The sequence below is a fragment of the Muntiacus reevesi genome, chromosome 3, assembly GCF_963930625.1.
Source record: "Muntiacus reevesi chromosome 3, mMunRee1.1, whole genome shotgun sequence".
Classification (NCBI taxonomy): domain Eukaryota; kingdom Metazoa; phylum Chordata; class Mammalia; order Artiodactyla; family Cervidae; genus Muntiacus; species Muntiacus reevesi.
In genome coordinates, this window is record NC_089251.1 from 238,859,326 (window position 1) to 238,879,870 (window position 20,545).

The following is a 20,545-nucleotide window of genomic DNA, read 5'->3' on the forward strand; positions in this document are numbered from 1 at the left end:
CCATGGGATTCTCCAGGCAAGAATATTGGAGTGAGCTGCCATGCCCTCCTCCAGGGAATCTTCCCAACCCAGGGATCGAACCCACATCTCTTATGGCTCCTGCATTGGCAGGCAGGTTCTTTACCAGCAGTGCCACCTGGAAGTCCTGCCCTAGCGATCCAGTAGTTAAAATCCACTTTGCAATGCAGGTGATATAGGTTCGATCCCTGGTCAGGGAACTAAGATCCCACAACCAGACAGCCCGCAAGGCACAACTTCTGAGCCTGAGCACTCTAAAGCCCGTGCCCCACAACAAGAGAGGCCCCCGCACCTCAATGAGAAGTCCCTCTGCTGCAACAAGAGAAATCCCTGTGTGCTGCAACTAGAGAAAGCCCGTGATCCTCAACAAAGATCCCAGAGGCTGCAATGAATACCCGGCACAGACAAGATAAAAGACTGCACAAAGGAGGCTTCTTGCCCAGCTCTAGGACATCCTTCTCTTCATGGAAATCCCAACCCTTGCACCAAGGAAGAGATGAGCAGGGAGGGCGCTTCTCTGATGGGAGTACCCTTGGGACTGGTCCCTAGGATTCAGGCCAGAATTCTGCTTGGGCCACAGCACCGCTGCCTGTGCGGGTGCAGGGCTCCTGCTGAAGGTCGCTGTGGGACAGGTCACAAAGGCCCAAGTGGGGACTGGCCGGAGGAAAGCAGAGCGTAGCACCCTTCTCCCACTCTGCCAAGCTGCTGAGCTGGGTCTGAAGGAACATTGTCATTCAGAATCAGATGTCCTACTCTAGACGGTGACTACCCACACTTGGGCCACTCTCTGACCTGACCCTGACACGTACACCCGCTCTCTCTTTTTTCTTCCTCTGTTAACCTAATCATAAGATGTTTATTCTCTCTTTATTCAAAAGAAACCCTGCCCCTTCGACTCACCTGGTAGACACAGACTTTCTCCCAGTGTTCATTCACGAATTTAAAGCTGGAGTAAACCCAGGCCTTTCTCCCTCTTCTTCCCTTTCTCTGTTCATCTCCTAATGCTTAACCTAGCCCTACCTTTTGATAAACACCCTCTTTAATTTAATTATTTGTTTCTTTTGCTTTGTGGCTGTACTCCACAGTATGTGGGATCTTAGTTCCCCAGTCAGATAGAACTCATGTCCCCTGCATTGGAAAAATGGAGTTTTAACCACTGGACCACCAGGGAAGTCCCGATAAACACCCTTTGGATGGCATTTTTGCTTAGCTCTGTGCCTCAGAGCCTAGGATGATGCAAGAAACATAGCAGGCCATCCATAAATATGGAAAATGATGTATTAAATTCCCCAAAGGACTATTATACCATCATCAGACATTTCCTTTCCCCATCCTGGATCACAGGGATAGTTCAAAATCAATTTTTCCATCACCATGATGCACATATGAATCTATCATCCATATTCCCATCTTACATCTTAACCCAAACACACATTATTGAACCTATCACAGATAGTAAAAGTGCAAAAAAAAGGAAAGAGAACAATAGCTGGGGGAAAATAATCAACCATCTTGTCTCTTTTCATTAACCCTTTCCTTATGGCAAGCACCTGACTGTTTAAATTTGTTGCTTCTACCCTTTGAAGAAAAGCTATGACAAACCTAGACAGCATATCAAAAAGCAGAGACATCACTTTGCTGACACAGGTCTGTATAGTCAAAGCTATGGTTTTTCCAGTAATCATGTCAGGATGTGAGAGTTGGACCACAAAGAAGGCTAGACACCAAAGAATTGATACTTTCAAACTGTGGTGCTGGAGAAGGCTCTTGAGAGTGCCTTGAATGGCAAGGAGATCAAACTAGTCGATCCTAAAGGAAATCAACCCTGAATATTCATTGGAAGGACTGATGCGGAAGCTGAAGCTCCAATATTTTGGCCATTTGATGAAAAGAACAGACTCACCGGACAACACCCTGTTGCTGGGAAAGATTGAAGGCAAAAGAAGGGGGCAGCAGAGGATGAGATGGTTGGATGGCATCACCAATTCAATGGACATGTATGTGTATGTATGTGAAAGTCACTCAGTTGTGTCCGAGTCTTTGCTACCCTATACGGTTCATGAAATTCTCTAGGCCAGAATACTGGAGTGGCTAGCCATTCCCTTCTCCAGGGGATCTTCCCAACCCAGGAATTGAACTGGTGTCTCTTGCATTGCAAATGGATTCTTTACCAACTAAGCCATCAGAGAAGTGCCCGGTGGACATGAGTTTGAGCAAATCCTGGGAAATAGTAAAAGACAGGGTAACCTGGTGTGCTGTTTGTAGTACATGGGGTCACAAAGAGTCGGACACGACTTAGCGACTACAAACAACAACCCTTGCAAGAATAAGGTACATTTTACCTAGTGAAGCTTCTCTCTGCCTGCTGATTCAAGACTGGAATGAAGTATATTCAGGAGAGATGGGATTAACCTAGGAAACACTTTTTTTTTTCCAAAAAAATATATATATAATTGTGATGCATCTCCCCACAGTTGCTTGGTTCTTGAAGTTTAAATGCTCAAGTCAGCTCCAAACTAGAAACTTGAAAGAAAATCATAAAAACTAAGTCCATACGCTAATCATCACTTACAAGTCATCTGCCTTCTGCACTCAGAAGCTTCCAAACTGAGGAATTCGCTGAAATGAAAGAAAACCTGTGGAGTCCAAAATTCCATTTACCTTTCACCACAGATTCACCATTATCAATTTCCTTTAGTAAATAAGGTTGGCTTGGGTTGAAAATATGAAAGATTAAAGAAGGTATTAAAGGAACCAGTCAATTCCCTTCTCACTCTAAATCACTACCTGCTCTCCCAATTTCTGAGTTAAAATTGATCAGTTGTTATCATATATAACTCTCCACTTACAATGTGAATAATAATAGCTCCTAGGCTCTGTACTTCATATATATTCTTTAATTTAATCCATTCCAAAAGCCTGATGGGTATGTTTTAATGTCCCCATTATACAGATGTGAAAAGTGAGACCCTAAAGGAAACTAATGGCAAAGAACTATGTCAGTTAACAGAGTTATTTAATATAGGCCAAGCTAATCCTTTGCTAATATTGTAAGTTATTGAGTACCTTAAAGATTATATGATATAGAACTTCTAAGATTTTTTAATTAGAACATTTTAAAATGCATACCTGTTTTTTCCTTGAATTTGCTTTGGGAAACAGGCCTGCTGACAACACAGATGTAAATGGAGAGCAGCATAGCTCAGGAAAAGGGTTTGGAATAGAAGGCATTTCCAGAACATCAAGATCTTTCTTTTTTCTCCTACACCGAGAGAACATAGGATGTAATTTACATAAAACGGAATGTAAAATATAGTTGCTGTCAGGATTAAAAAGTTAAGGCCAGAATGCCCCACTCTGTGACAATACTAATATAAAGTATACAGGAAAGGTCTGTGGTGTACCATCTGTGGGTCAGAATAAAACATGTTAATTGACATAAATCAATCTCCTTTTGCATTCCTTTCTTTCTTTCTTTTCTTTTGGCCTTTAAAAAAAAAAAATCACCAGGCCTGGAAGCCCCATTTCCAGGACTTCTGATAATTTTCCTGAAACTGACATACAGACTACAGAATTATTGAAGTAAAAATCATCCTGAGTAGTTAGACATTGTTTTGCATCCACTAAATTGACAGTCTATATACATTTAGTGAATTCATCCCTATTCTAGTCTACTAATCACTTTTGAAAGTTATGGTTTATTAATTATAGCTGTGGTTCATCTCACTTCAAATTTCATTCACAATGTGGCCCACACACAGTCTGTTGATTTTTCAAGTGCTTATAGATACTAAACTGCAAGGCAGTGTTTTTGAGGAGGTAAGTGAATAGAACTTGCTAGTATTAATGTACTTTGGTCCACTGCAATGTAATTTTAACTTCAGTGAAGTTGAAGCACTTTGAAAATCTGAAGGAAAAAAAAAGACACCATTTAAATGTATGAATATAAAGGACTATAGATTTTTGTATTGTTGCAGCCTTTTTCTTTCCTAAAGTATGTGTGAAATTGTGAATTCTACAGGCACTTAGGGCTGAATGCTATGGAAATTGGGAAACACTTTAAAGCCTCTATTCTTTCCTGATAATCAGCTAGACTGCTCAAATGTCAATCCGTACTTTGCCTCTCCAGGGTCGCTCTAAGACTCCATGTGGGAGGCGAACTGATTTATTCGGATTTTTTATAATATATAAAATGGATTTTTTTTGTTTTTTGTTTTTTAACGCAGTAAGGAAGGAAGGAGGGTGGTCAGCCTGGAGCTCGGCCTCCTAGTTCACACCGATGGGCAGAGGCGAGAGCGACCCGGAGCTCTCAATGAAACGGTGATGCTATTTATAAGGCGCTGGGAGATCGCAGTGTCCTGCCCATCCGGTAGGAGCCAGCTCAAAGGGAATTGTCTTCAGAGACTTTCTCAAACTTGGCCCAGCTCCGGGCACATGGCTCACCCCCTAGGACCGCCTCCTCACCCCTCGCCGGCAGCCGACCCAGGACACTCCCCCGCGCCCTCCGAGGGCTGCCTACCTGTCCGCCGCACAGCCGCGGGTCGCGTCCGGAGGGGGCAGGAGCGCCCGCGCGTGCAGCCAGGGGGCCGGCGCCAGGTCGCGGGCGTCGCCCCTCCCCTGGGCAGCGCCGCACACCTGGGCGGCCAGCGGCGAGTCCCGGGCAGCCGCCCGACCCGCGGCGCTCTGCCCATCTTGCAGGGAAGTGGTCATTGTCGCCGGCCGGGGGGCCCGGGCGTCATGGGAGACCCGGCGCGGGGGGAGGAGGAGATCGGGCGGCGGGAGGCGAGGTGCCGGGTCGGCAGCCCGAGCGCGCTGCAGGTGCGGTGGCCTCGCCGCCTGCGCTCTGGACCCGGGCGGCTCAGACGCTCGGCCGGCGGTAGGCGAGGCGGCGGGGGAGGGGAGGGGGCGGAGGAGGAGGGTGGGGAGAGGGGAGGAGCGGCGGGTGGGTGGGGGCCGCGGGCGGCGGGGCGAGGCGCGGAGGGGGCGGGGAGGGCGCCGGGCGGGCCCGCTCGCGGCCCGGGGCGCCGGGGGGCGCTGGCTGGGGGCCCGCGCCGCCCGCGCGGGGGCCTGGCTGCCGGCTCCCGAGGCTCCGGCCGCCGGCTTCCCAGGTGGGCGCCGGAGCGCCAGGCTGAGCCCGAGGTCGGGGCGGATCCACGTCGCGGGAGGCGGGATCCATGTGATCCGGCGCTCCCTCGGGGCGAGCCTGGCAGGGCGCAGGCGGGGCGGGGGTCTGGGCAGCCCTGACCCCCGGGACCTTTTCATTCTTCTTGCTCTGCTAGCGGAGAGCTGTCGCCGGGCCGCCATGACAGGCCCACCGGGCCAGGAGCGCGGGGGACCAGGTTTGTCCCAGTCTGTCCCCCACGTGCCTCTTGCTTCCACTCCGCAGCTGAGGACACCGGCGAGGGAGAAGGGCGGACGGGGAACAGGCGGCACAGTCGGTGCCGAACACTCCTGAGATGCTTGAGAATTCTGAGTAAGGTGTGAGTAGACCTGACGTCTTAGGAAGATTATTCATTTTCTTCTGATAAGAGCAGCTCTCATCTAATGAGTCCCCACTCTGCCTAGCCCCGCTCTACCTCACAACGGCCTCATAAATTAGATGTTTACCCAGAATAAGGGAATTGAGGCTCAAAGTCATGGAGTGCCTGGTACAAGACAGGGCTAGTGAAGCAGTGCAGTGAGGCTTCCAACCCGAAAGATTCCATGCCCCGAATCCAGACTGTTTGAAGTGGTAATTACGTTACGCTCACCTGAGATGCAGTCGCCCTACTCTGAATTCTGGGTGGTAAATCTGTTTCTGCTCTTCCAATAAGTGCACCATCCCAGTGCACTGTTTGGGATTTCCAAATGTTTTATACACTCTTTGTTCTTTGACCAAATTAGGTAACATCTGTCCCTGGCTTCTGTTAACCAGGTTTTCTTAACCTTCACAACCTCTGCCCAGAGAAAGGCAAACACTGCTTCCTAAGGCAACGGGCAAAGCCCCCTGCTCCATATCTGCGTGCCCCCCCCTCGCCCCAACACACACACACACACACACACACACACACACGGCAACGGGCAAAGCCCCCTGCTCCATAACTGCGTGCCCCCCCTCGCCCCAACACACACACACACACACACACACACACACACACACACACACACACGGCAACGGGCAAAGCCCCCTGCTCCATAACTGCGTGCCCCCCCTCGCCCCAACACACACACACACACACACACACACGGCAACGGGCAAAGCCCCCTGCTCCATAACTGCGTGCCCCCCCTCGCCCCAACACACACACACACACACACACACACACACACACACACACACACACACACACACCATGGCACCATCCACTGCCGACACCCAGGGTCTGCTAATCCCCAGCCTGTGAGAAATCTGTAGTACTTCATAGAGGCACACAATTTTGAGTCAAAGAGCTTACAGAATCCAAGTTTTGCTCACGTCAAAATTAAAACCCAATAAATAGCAATATTGACCTGGGTTACACATCAAGAGTGGTCTCCAGGACACTTTATGCAATGCAATGGCTAAGCCCAGACCAAATGGTAGTTCCCCTGAGGGATAAGATTAGCAATACTAATCATGATGATAGCTAACACATTGGTGCTGTGTGCCAGGCAAAGCCCTCATTCACATCCTATTCCCTGAAGGATGGTCTGGATTCTGTGTGGATTTCAAGAGAGTCTAATGTAAAAACGTACAGATATGTTGAAGTCTTTCCAGCAAAATAAAAAAGAAGCGTGTATTTGCAGATAACTTGAGCTAAAGACATAAATATATTTTCTTCATCATCATCACCAATCATTCCTATTTTCATCCAAAAGTCCTGCAGGCAGCCATTGCTCCTTTCTGAAAATGATATAGTTTGAACATTCTAACAGGAGAGTGAATCAATGGCTGAGGTTTGTCCCCTCTCTACTCAACAACTTTCTCTTTGTCTCTGTCACATACAGAGAAAGAGAGAGCAGGCTGTCTTTTTTTGCCAGAGAAAAGAGTAGGTGGAAACTATATCTTTGGAATCACTGGAAATACTATTTCCCAGTAGTGTATACTGCTCCACTTACCAGCATAAATTTTTAACCTCAGGAAAGAATATTCATTGGTTGGAATGAGATCTCAATTGTGTCTCCCCTCTCTGGGCATTTTCTCATTTAGTGGAAATCCAGGGAGTATCCATTTGCAGACTTTATATTCCTCCTTTAACCCCCATGAGGAAAACTTGTTATACCTGTAGTGATGGGGGGCAAAAAGGAAAAGAACAAATCTCTGAGGAATGAGAACTTAAATAGTTTTGTCTTGTAGATTGACATTAAATATTGAATTTACTCCCAGACACCTTGAGGATCTATATCAAGAATGATACAGTTCCCTCATTCACATTTTTAAAGCAAGCCAACAAAAGAACTAGCTTTTGTATCCAAGAGATTTACCAAAAAAAAAAAAGTTTCTGAATAAAGAATCATGCAATATAAAAGGTGCAGAATACTATGAGACCTAGTACAGCCTAAGAGAATACAGAGGCATTTTTCTGTGAAAAGGGAAGTTCAAAAGAGATTTTCCTTCCCATAACTAATGAAGATAGCTGAAGCAGTAAAGCAGATACCTTGTCACCACAGAGTCAGTCCTCCCCTAGCGGCTCTTCTTTTTTGACTTGAGCCTGTTAAATGGCAAGGGAAGCAGTTTGTCTCCTGGCCCCTCCCCCACTTTAAGCCTTTTCTGCCCCTGGTCTCTCTCCTGGGATCCTAGGCTTCCTACCCCTAAGGAAAATGTGGCCTCTGCTTTCTTCTCTACCTTTCTTAGCCAATCAAACTGCTTAACCCTTTATACTGGGAAAGATAGCCCATGTACAGAAAAGAAGGTCACAAACAGAACTGTGTGATGATTTATCATAAGGCAAACACTGATGTCAGATGATGAAATGCATTACTGTCAGTCATCCCAAAGCCCCGCCCTCCAATCCAGATTTTCCGTGTAATCGTAGTAAACTCATAGTTTAACCGTTAAGTATCCATCCCTACTCACAACAGAGTAGGTTGTCTGGTTTGGACCTTTATGTAAGTGAAATCGGGCAGTAGGCCCCTTTTGTGCTTGACTTGATGGTTCCCTTTACCCATTGTTTACAATATGCTTCCATGCTTTTGTTTATGTTGTTTATTCTTCCTTGCTTTTACACGTTTCTCTAGTTTTTCCAGCTCTTCTATTGTATGTAAATACCACAATATATGTATTCATCTACTACTGAGAAGCATCTGGGTTATTTCCAGCTTTGGACTGTCTTAGTACTGTTGCAGTGAACATTTTGCACCCTTCTCTTGGTGGTGTGCATGCATTTCTGCAGAGCATGTCTACAGAACTGGCATTGTGAGGTCATGCTGTGTCTATGCTCATCTCCTGTAGATACTGCCAGTTTCTCAAATTAACTCTACCAATTTTCACCACGCCAGCAATGCATGTTTCCCCAGTTCTTCACGTCCTTGACCTTTGGAATATTATTAGAATTTGTACAATAGACATTCTGGTGTACATACAGAAATACCTCATGGTGGAATTTGACTCTTGATGACTGATGAGGTTGAACACTTGTTCACGTGATTATTTGCCATTTGGACATTCTCTTTTGCTAAGTACCAGTTCTCCTGCCTGTTTTATGATGAGTTGTCTGTCTTTTTCTTATTCTAGTTATATTCTAGTTATGGGCTCTTTTTTAATGTCTTGTAAATCCATTCTCCCATTCTGTCTTATATCTTAGACATTGATATTTTTTGAGAAACTGTTCTTAATAGTTACAGGACTACTCTAATATTCTTAATCTAATTTTCTTATTTCTTCTAGTGTCAGTTTTGACAAGTAGCATTTTATAAGAATTTTTCTCTTTTATCCAAATTTTTAAATGTTTAGCATGTTCAGTTGCTCAGTCGTGCCCGACTCTTTGTGACCGCATGCTCCAGGGTCCTCTGTCCATGGGATTTTCCAGGTAAGATTACTGGAGCTGGTTGCCATTTTGTCCTCCAGGGGATCTTCCTGACCCAAGGATCAAACCCACGTCTCCTGCTTCTCCTTCATTGCAGGTGAATTCTTAATTGCTTGAGCCATCAGGGAAATGTTTTAGCAGACAATCATTCATATTTTCTTCTTAACTTTTTAATACCTAAAGGATGTATTGTATTGACCTATTCCTTAGCCCTAACATTAGCTATTTGTGCTTTCTCACTTTTCTTTTTGATGATATTCACCAGAATTTATGAATTTTAAAGCTTTTCAGGAATTACTTTATTGTCTGTGTTGTCTTGTTTGTTTCTATTCTAATCTTTTCTTCTGTCCCCCTTCTACTTTCTTTGGGTTTATTTGCCCTCCTTTGTTTCCCCTAAATATTTTATGTGAATGCTTATAGCTCATTGACATTTAGCTTTTCGTATTTTCTGATATTCACATTTAAAGACATATGTTTCCTCTCAAGTATGACCATAGCTGTATCTCTCAAGTTTCAGTGAGTTATATTTTGGTTATTATTCATTTCAATGTATTTTCCATTGTGATAGAGTTTTTCTAGCTGTCTTTTTCTTGTGTTCTTTTTTTTAAAAATATAATTTAATTTCTTTGTTGTCACGGACAACACTCTATGTGATTTCAGTCCTTTGAAAGTTGCTTTTTGGCCAAGCATATGGTCAACATTTATAATAGTATGTGTATGATTGAAAAGAAGGCATTTTCATTTCATTGTGTCAACCATGTTGTTTAAATTCTCTGTATTCATAGTGATTTTTTATTTGTTTATTCTATCATATTGTGAGAGATGTTATGTTAAAATCTCCCACTATGATTGTGGATTTTTGTTAACTATTTTATTTTACTTTATACGTTTTTAAGGCTAAATTTTTAGAAGTTAGCTTTAGTATATTATTTTACAAATTTAGAATTAGTAGGTCTTTTTGATAAATTGAAACATTGAACATTTTGAGCTGTTCTCCTTTACCTCTATTAACTTTTCTGCCTTCAAGCTTTCCTTTGATTTTCATACAGTTTGGCTGATGTTTTATGGTACATCTGCTTTCCATACTTTGTGTCAGCATTTTTTATCTCCATGTTTTGTGTGTCTTTTATGTCATAAGATTAGGTCTCGGAATCGGGTGGAGGGGGAGGTGGGATGGGGGACCGGGATGGGGAATACGTGTAACTCTATGGCTGATTCATATCAATGTATGACAAAACCCACTGGAAAAAAAAAAAAAAGATTAGGTCTCTTAGCTAATTTGTTTTTTTCCAAGTAGATGATCATTGCTTTTAATTGAAGAATATTTTATGTTAAATGTCTATCCTAATAAGAGCTGTCTTCTTATCTAACCATTTCTGTGTTTCTTTTCCCCTTCTTTCTTATCTTCTCTTGGATTATTTTGTATTACTTCATGTTTTTCCTTCTGCTTATCCATTTGTCCTACCTGATTGATTCATTTTCTATCTTTCCCACTCTGCCCTGGGTCCCAAGGAAGGTCACATTTATAGATGACATCAAAGAGCTTCCTTACTTTCTGGCTTCTGGTTGGTTTTGTTTAGTGGAAGAAACCGTAAGAAATTGAACAGGGGGAAGAATATGAAACTGGAGTGTTTATTCCCTTTTTCTCCTTTTTCTCCTGTCAGGTGGCATGGTTCCTCTCTTGCAATGCAATCCACTGCATGTATAAGTGTTACCTGACCTCTTTATGTAATCCTATGGGAATTTCAAGCTCAGAAAACTGAGCAAATGCTGATACTTTGGCTACTGCTATTGCTGTGCGTGACAAACTGTCCTTTGTCTCTGACCCAGGAGTTTTGTGTCTTCTGCCAGCATCCTTGAATCTATAGTGGGATAATTTGTCAGCTTGCAAGCTGAGTAAAAACTCAGATAGATCTTGACACAGTGGAGTTCTGCACTGCCACACAATGGAGTTCTGCACTAACTCCTTTTGTTATATTTTGTTTTCTCTTGTTTAAACTTGGTCACATCTTTATAAGGAGCTCCTTTATTAAACTCTCTTCAAATTACCCAGCTTGAATGTGCCATCTGTTTTCTGCTTTATTAACTTGAGAATAATGCACATTTTTAGTATTCTTTTAGTGGTGGTATCAGAGATTACGGCATAAATAAATAATTTAATTTTAACCATCTTTCCAAACAATGCAAGGATATCAAACACTTTTATATGAAATGTCCAGAATAAGCAAATCTGTAGAGATAGACAGTAGACTAGTGGTTATATAGGACTGCTTGGGTTGGAGTAAAATGGAAAATAATTGCTAATGGGTGTGAGATTCTTCAGGGAGTGATAAAAATGTTCTAAAATTAATTGTAATGTTGGTTGTACAAATCTGTGCATATATTAACAACTATTGAACTGTACATTTTAAGTGGTGAATTGTGTGGTGTGTGGCCTGTATCTCAACATAGTTGGACACTTCCTGGTGGTCCAGTGGCGAGGATTCAGCAGTCCCAACATAGTTGTTATATATGGTCTTTTATACATGTATATATATATATTTTGTTTATCCATTCATCACTTGATGGATATTTGGATTTTTTTCCACTTTTTGGCTATTGCATATAGTGCCACAGTGAACATTTGCTTACAGGTTTTCGTGTGGACATATGTTTTCAATTCTCTTTGAAGTTGCAAGGCTATTTGGTAACTCTATGTTTAATCATTTAAGGAACTGCCAGAATATTTTTCAAAGTGTCTACACCAGCAGTATACAAAGGTTCCAGTTTCTCCTCATTTTGACTAACACTTGTTATTTTCTGTCTTTTGAGTATAGCCATTCCACTGGGTGCCATGTGGTATCTCATTATGGTTTGATTTGCACTTCCCAAATGGCTAACGGTATTGAACATCTTTTCATGCACCAACTGACCATTTTTATATCTTCTTTGGAGATATGTCTATTCAGATCACCTCCCCATTTTTCACTTGGTTCATTTGTCTTTTTTTTTTCAGTTGGTTCATTTGTCCCATTATGGGTTTTCTTTTCACTTCTGATGATTTTTTAAATCACAATGTTTTAAGCTTAGATAAAGTCCAATTTTTTTGGCACATGCTATTGGTATCATATCTAAGAAGGCTGAGGTCGCAAATATATACTCCTATATTTTCTTCTATCAGTTTTAGAGTTTTAGCTCTTAACGTTTAAGTCCATAATACATTTTTATATATCATGTGAAAAGAGAGTCCAACTTCATTTTTTTTACATGTATATATTCAATTATCCTAGCATATTTATTGAAAAGACTTTTGTTTCCATTGCATTATTTTGGCATCATTGTGAAAAATCAGTTGACCACTAATATGAGGATTTACTTCTTGACTTCCAATTCTGTTCCATTGAACTCTATGTTTCTTATGCCTGTTATACTCTTTTTATTATTGTAAATTTTTAGTTAGTTTTGAAATTGGGAATTGTGAGTCCTCCAGCTTTGTCCTCTCTTTAAAGTTTGTTTAAGCTCTTCTGTAGCCCCTTAAGTTCCTCTTGAATTTGAAGGTCAGTTTGTCAGTTTCTGCAAAAGAACCAACTGAGATTTTGATAGGGATTTCACTTAAACTTCGGTTCAGTTAAGAGGAGAATATTGTCCTCTTAAAAATATTAAGTCTTCCAATCTATGAACATGGGATATCTTTCCCTTTATTTAGGTCTTCTTTAGTTTCTTTCATCAATGTTTTGTGATTTTCAGATTATAAACATTGTACTACTTTGAAAAATTTTATTACTAAGTACTTTATCTTTTTTGGTGCTAATGCAAATGGAATTATTTTCTTAAATTCATTTTTTGATTCATTTTTAGTTTAGATAAGTTAAATTGATTTTTTGTATATTGTTTCTGTATCCTACAACCTTGTCTAACTGACTTATTAGTTCTAATAGATTTGAGGATGCATTTTTTTCCACCCCACCCCTCAGGATTTTTCATATGCAAGATCAGGTCATTTGCAAATAGAGACAATTTTAGTTCTTCATTTCTAATTTGGATAACTTTTATTTTATTTTGCCTTCTTTATTCTTTTTTTTCTTTTTGTCTCATTGCCCTGACTAGAGCCTGTAGTACAGGATTGAATAGAAGTGGTAAGAACAGATATCCTTGTCTGGATTCTAATCATAGGGGGAACAATTCAATCTTTCAGCCTTAAGTATGCTGTTAGCTATGTTTTTTCATAGATGACTTTTATCAAGTTAAAAAAGTAAACTTATATTCCTAGTTTTGAATGTTTCACTGTGAAGAAGTATAGGATTTTGTTAAATGATCTTTTCTGCTCAGCTTGCTATTTGAAGAATTTTTTGTTGCATAGAGAATTCCTACTTGGCACTACTTTCTTTCAGCACTTTGAATATATTCTTCCATTGCTCTGACTTAATTGTTTATATTGAGAAATCAACTCAGTCTAATTGTCATTTATTTTGAAAGTAATTTGAATCCTATTTACCCCCCTTATTCTTAAGGTTTCCCTTTCCTTTAATATGCAGCAATTTTATTGTGTTGCACCTAGGTGAGAATTTCTTTTTATTCTTCTTGCAGTTTATAAGTGCTCTTGAATCTGCTACATAATATTTTTTATCATCTTAGAAATGCTTTTAGCCATTATCTCTTCAAATAGTGCTCCTTCCCCTTTCTCTCCTTTCTTGGATTCTAATTATGTATATCTTAGACCTTATCACTGTGCCCTCCTTGCCTATTGACGTTTCTCATGTATTACCAAATTTTTATTTTTTCATACTTTCTGCTAGGTATTTTTTTCCTGACATATCTTTCTTCAGCTGAGTCCAAGATATTAATAAATCCATTCATTCATACATAAATTCATGTGAAAGTATCCTATTTTTAGTATCTAAATACCTGTTAAAATTCAGTCTTCTTGCTTATCTCCTTGAAAGTAATAGGTGTTATTTAAATGTGTCTGATAATGCCAGTCTTTGAACCCATCATGTGTCTATTTGCTATTATTATATTTGATTCCCATGTTTTTGTCTCTTTAAACTCTTGGTTATTTATTTTTGTTTACCTGATGTTGATTTGCAAAATAACTTTTAGAAATAAGTGGAGGCCTAGGATGACACTACCTTCCTTCCCAAAGGGTTGTAATTGCTTCTCCCTGCTTCTGAACGCAGTAGCACTCTGAAATTATCTCATCTGGTGATGACTCAAAGTTGAGCTCCCAGTCCTTTAAAGATTTACTACTTCTGATTTGCCATTACTGCTAGAGTACATCCTTTTGGTGACCCATCCCAAATCAAGGGTTGTTTCCAGGATTCCTTTTTCTACATTGATAGTGCTCTATTGTCATAACCCTCACAAGACTATAAAAAAAAAAAATTGCTCAGCCTTTCAGCCATCCTCTAGAACTGACAAATGAAATTTCATCATCAAATCTTAACCTATGCTATATCTTACTCCTTTAAAACAGGAATATTGTAGACCACCCCCACCCTTCACCCCCACTTATAGCCAGCTGTGCTAACAAAGCAGTTAATAATTGTGGGAAAAGCTTAAGCATCTTCTCTGTGATCTAGGAGACATACATTTATTCGTGACTTTTAGAAAATAAAGTCTACCCCTGAATAATAGAAAATAAAGGAGAATAATAGTAACAGTTTAAGTTCTTCTAAGATAGAAGGGTGGTGCCATGACCAGCCAGTGCAGAAACCTGTTTTCCAGGAGCGCATCGGTTGGAGATCCCGTCATCTTCTGTTATGTGGCCCTCTCCCGTGAGTGTGCTGTGCTTAATGGCTCAGTCATGTCCAACTCTTTGCAAGCCCATGGACTGTAGCCCTCCAAGCTCTTCTGTCCATAGGGATTCTCCAGGCAAGAACACTGGAGCGGGTTGCCATGCTCTCCTCCAGGGGATCTTCTCAGCCCTAGGATCGAACCCAGGTCTCCTGCATTGCAGGCAAATTCTTTACCATCTGAGCTACCAGGGAAGTCCAAGAATACTGGAGTGGGCAGTCTGGCTCTTCTCCAGGGGATCTTCCTGACCCAGGAATCCAACTTGGGTCTCTTGCATTGCTTTCTTTACTAGCTGAGCTACTGGGGAGGCCCCTGCCATGAACAACCATTTTAAATAATCTTTGTGCCTTATTAAAAATGAAATTTCCAGGAGCCATAATTGACATACCAAACTACCTGCACTTCTTGTGAATTTATTCATTTATCTCCTACCACTGTCTTCAGATGCAACAACAACCTGATTTATGTAAAAATTTTGACATGCTTATAAGTTCCTATAATGCCCCAGTTAAGTCCCATTACTAAAAACGTTTCAGCACATTTGTAATATCCCTGCCTCTGTTGCTGTTGCTTTGCAGGAAGAAAAATGGGGCTGCAGAGCTACCAGTCTGATACTTTGATGAACTACATTCTATATGATATCATCTTTCAAGTGAAAAAGAAAAGCACTACAATATTCCAGGGAGCGTGCTTTATTCTCCAGTCCTAGAAGCATGACGTTCAGTGAGTGCCTACCAGTGCACCTGTGCATGCCTGCCTTCATTAGCTCAAAATATGCATGCTCTCGAACTCCTGGACTCCAGATGGCTCACAGAGATTCTGCCACCAACTTTTTCTATGAAAGTTGTGTAAAACATTTTATATTTCAAGTTTTATTACTTTCAGTGTTTTGGTATGGTTCCCTTCTTTTTTTTTTTTTTTTTTTTTTTAACGTGCTGGACCTCAGTTTCGATGAGGAGACGGTAGTGTGGTTCCCTTCTTGTTAATTTTTTTTTAATAACTAATTTATTTTAACTGGAGGAAAGTTACTTTACAATATTGTGATGGTTTTTGCCATACATCAACATGAATCAGCCCTGGGCCCTTTTTGTTAATTTTTTAAAAAATATAAACAAATTAGTGTGTGTGTGTTAGTCGCTCAGCCACGTCAAACTTTTTGTGACCCCATGGACTGTGGCCCACCAGGCTCCTCTGTCGATGAAATTCTCCAGGCAAGAATACTGGAGTGGGTTGCCATGCCCTTCTCCAAGGGATCTTCCCAACCCAGGTATTGAATCCAGCTCTCCTGCATTGCAGGCAGATTCTTTACCATCTGAGCCACTTATAAGCACTTTGGGTCTGTCCTATTTAAATAACAATACCAGAAAAGCCAAAGACTAGCCTTTGAATGACTGTCTTAAGTGAGCATCAAGATTAGATTGTTGAAGGAAGGAAGGTAGAAGGGAGAGAGGGAAGGAAGAAAGAAAGGGCAAAAAAGATTGAGATAGTGTAAAGATAAAGTAAAAATGAAAATTCACTTAAAGGAGCATTCTAAAGAAATTGAAATCTCAGGTAGCAGTTTTTAAACCAGCCAAGTATTGTGGGCTTAGGCCTAAGGAAATCTGACAGTATACCCTGAAGAAAGGCTTCTTTCCCTAAAGATGCTTTTTGCTCACATTCTAAGAAACTTAAAATTTCCCAAGAAAATCAGGCTCTACCTGTAAAGTTCAAATGCTATGTAAGAAAGGTCAGTGTCACTCTTATCCATTTATAGCAAGTGTAGAGATTCCAAAGGCCTGCGTTCTCTGTATGAATACTACCCATGGTTGGAGCTTATTTCCCTTTCCTTATGTTCAGCATTGACTTTGACTTCCTTCTGTATATTTTGGTTTTTGCTGTTCTTTTTATTGTTGTCTTGCTGTGTGTGTTCTGGCCACCTCATATAGTTTTTGGAATGAACCTAGTGATGAGTAGGTAAATAATAAGTAACAGTTTATTATGGTTACTGTGCACTCCACAGTGTTGCGAGGGGCCAAAAGGCCTGCAGAGTGGGTATAGACAAAGCTCAGAGAAGTGTTCTTTGTTAAAGCTGTTTTGACTAATTTTCCATTTTATTGGGCTTCCCTGCTGACTCAGACAGTAAAGAATCTGCCTGCAATGCAGGAGACCCTGGTTTGATCCTTGGGTCAGGAAGATCCTCTGGAGAAGCAAATGGCTACCCACTCCAGTGTTCTTGCCTGGAGAATTCTATGGACAGAGGAGACTGGCACTTTACTGTCCAACCAGCCAGTATCTCTTGGGGAATCTCCCTTTTAATGGACACTTGAATATCGAAGGGATAGGAGGATATTAAGGATAAGATTTAAACCTCCCTGCTGGTGCCAGCGTCATACTACTTAAGTCTCATGCCTCCTAAAGCCTACTTCAGTGTCCTCTCCCAGTCACCAAAGATGTCTCTCATAAGCAGTTTACCTGATGTGTAGATAAAGATGGACCATTTATTCCTTTCTTAAATATTGATGCAAAGCATATTATTTATTGGGTATGGTATTCTAATAGAAAGCCAAACCAGGCCTTGTATCAGCCTTCAAGAAATTTAGATAATATATTGTGGTGGTTTAGTTGCTAAGCGGTGTCCCAACTTTTTGCAACCCCGTGGTTTGCAGCCTGTGAGATTCCTCTGTCCGTGAGATTTTCCAGGCAAGAATACTGGAGTGAGTTGCCATTTCCTTCTGCAGGGGATCTTCTTGACCCAGGGACCAAACCCCCATCTCCTGCGTTGGCAGGTAGATTCTTTGCTGCTGAGCCACCAGTGAAGCCCAGGTAATATATCACCAGACACATGCTTTTATAGGACTACCATAATGATTTTCTTTGGGCTTGAATCTCATCTTTGATTCTGAGCTGCTGTTTTGCCTAATATCAGATACTCAGTTGAGTTCATCCTTTTTTAATTGAGTGATTTCTCTTTGCCTTGTGAGGATTCATAAGTTCTGCTCAGAATTTGGTTGAGAGTTCTATCCACTTCTCTCAACATAGCCTCCAGCCTCACTATAAGATAATACTTAATTGCAGAGATCTGTGGCAAGCATTTCCATCCCTCACGTTAAGATCCATAAGAATATTCGTGAACCTCTTCTGTAAATTCTTTAGAAAATGAGGAAGATAGGAGAGGTGTATCATTCTGCAGCATCTCTTAGATTTGAGGTATCATCTCTTGGGGGGTTTTGTTGTTGTTGTTGTTTTTCTGTTCTTTGGCTGCTGTGGGACGGGCTCTTAGTTCCCTGATCAGGGACCGAAGTCTTGCCCTGTGCAGTGGATGTGCAGAGTCCTAACCACTGGACCACCAGGGAATTCCTCCCAGGTGTCATCTCCTAATACGCACCTGTCTTAAGAAAGGAAGCCTCTCTTCCGGTTTAGAGATTGGCCCACCTGGCTGGGAGAACCTACGTTTGTCAAATATCTGAATCTTTCCCTGCTCCTTCTAATTCCACACAGCTCCCTGGTTAGATCACGACGAGGGGTCAGCGTGTCTGACAGTTAAGACTTTCAGCATAAATAAGAAATTGTTTACTCTGGTTTTATACATTTGTGTTAAGGGTGCTGTCAGCAAGTATAATATGCATTGACCTAATCAATTCCCCAGGTCATTTCTGAGTCTTTAAAGTAAAGGATGTACTCTGGGCTGAGGTGAGTTCAGGTTGTTGGCTCCCTGAAAGCAGGGACTATGTTTATCTTGCTAATCACCCTGTAATTTAAAGTGCCTGGTCCTCCGTTGGTGTTTGATATATGTTAATGAATAAAAATTTTACCATCTCAGGTTTATTGAGAAGCTTCTAGCTACTGAATTGGACTCTCTCCTGGTGACATCAATTATACCACACAAGACTTCTTTTGAACTTCTTGGTAAGCTGTATTATTCTCATTTTATATATTTAAAAACCAAGACTTAGTTAAATGACTTTCCTATTGTCACAAAACTAACAGAATGACTTTGGAACCTAGATGTAAAGAATTCCAAAGCCCATACCCTTTCCATTGCATCACATTGTCTTTAGGAATAAATCAATGGGAGATCTCAGCTAGCTAGAGTTATCAGGTAAGGCATCTTGGAAAAGGTTTAATTTGAACTAGGTGTTCATGATATCAGCAACATGATATCAGCCAAGGTGAAGTGATAAGATACTGCATGTTACATTGAGGAAATATTAGGTAATAAAATTCAGATTCAGCGTATAAGTTATAGGATGATAGACAATGAATCAAGAAAAGTATGACAGATAATTAAATTCTTAAATAGGAGACTGAGGAATTTAAACATTCTTTATAAATATTCTTAGACTTCCCTGATAGCTCTGTTGGTAAAGAATCTGCCTACAATGCAGGAGACCTGGCTTTGATTCCTGGTCAGGAAGATTCCCTGGAGAAGGGAATAGCAACCCACTCCAGTATTCCTGCCTGGAGAATCCCACGGACAGAGGAGCCTGATGGCCTATAGTCCATGGGGTCACAAAGAGTCGGACACAACTAAGCAACTAACACAACACTATAATTTTCTTGCCTGGGAAATCCCATGGACAGAGGAGCCTGGCAGCCTACAGTCCATGGGGTCACACAGAGTTGGACACAATTGAATACAACAAAAAGACTAAAACCGATAGCAGTAAATGTTTATCGGGCTTCCCTGGTGGCTCAGGCAATAAAGAATCTGCCTGAAATGCAGGAGCCATTTGCTATTGCAGGGGACCCAGGTTTGATCCCTGGTTGGGAAGATCCCTGGAGAAGGAATGGCATCCTACTCCTGTGTTCTTGCCTGGAGAATCCCATGCATAGAGGAGCCTGGTGGTCTCTACAGCCCATGGGGTCGCAAAGAGTTGGACAAGACTGAGCGGCCAACTAAATAAATCAGAAGCAAATGAAGATTTTTAAAGATAATATGAAACATGGTTAAAGCCATGCTTTAGAATGATGATTCAACTTGACATGTTCCTCAGGTGGAAGCAAGGAGACTAGTTAAGATGTTACTGAAAGTAGTGCAAGTAATGATAGGAAAGGTGGAACAGTAAGGAAGGAAGCATATAATTCAAAGAGCTCTGAGTCTCAAGGCAACATAGATAGGAGAATGAAGTACTGACAGAAAAGAGGAATTATTTTATCCAAATGTAGAAGACTAGCGCTTCCCAGGTGGCTCAGTGGTATAGAATCTGCCTGCCAATGCAGGAGACGGGGGTTCGATACCAGGCTCAGGAAGATCCCTGGAGAAGGAAATGGCAACCCACTCCAGTATTCTTGCCTGGAAAATCCCATGGACAGAGGAGACTAGTGGGCTACAGTCCACGGGGTCACAAAGAGTTGGATGCAGCTGATCACAGAGCATAGCAAAGAAGACCAGCAGGAGACTGGGATGTGAGAATATAGCTTGAGAGATTTCTACTAAACTCATCTATTTGGGATTCTTCTATAGGAACATTGAAATCACAGGCTTAATGAGATTATCAGAGGCAAGAGTCTGAAGAGCAGAAAGTAAAGACTTGAACGAATCTCAGGCAGGAACATTTAGGGGACAGAAGGAGGAAGAAGAAGCCTCAAAGTAGACACAGAAGGCGCGGTCAAAGAGGTAGGTAGTTATTACTTCCCTCAGGGGGTTATTTCTGCTAGTTTCAAGACTGAGAACTACTGTCTTAGTTTAATGATAGAAAATGATGGAAATAGCTAGGAGGAAGTAAGTTGGTAAATATGGATTAGGCCAAGGCAAATTTGATGAGCTGAATAGAATTTTTTTTTGGCAGCCA

At 41.5% G+C, this 20,545-nt stretch overlaps 1 protein-coding gene across 7 annotated transcripts in view; it reads right to left on the reverse strand.

Moving 5' to 3' along the window:
- Positions 1-20,545, reverse strand: part of GRB14 (growth factor receptor bound protein 14) — a 178,786-nt gene that overhangs the window by 120,660 nt on the left and 37,581 nt on the right. For 2 of the 7 annotated variants that reach the window (XM_065931657.1, XM_065931658.1), the window contains 2 exons: positions 7,096-7,259; positions 3,148-3,280 (listed from right to left, as the gene is read on the reverse strand). In XM_065931657.1, the coding sequence (XP_065787729.1) occupies positions 3,148-3,249 (102 nt within the window). In that variant the 5' untranslated portion in view covers positions 3,250-3,280; positions 7,096-7,259. Of the gene's footprint in view, positions 1-3,147; positions 3,281-4,537; positions 4,834-7,095; positions 7,260-7,634; positions 7,689-20,545 lie in introns of those variants that run through there. The other 5 variants (XM_065931656.1, XM_065931661.1, XM_065931659.1 and 2 more) reach the window with 4 other exon arrangements.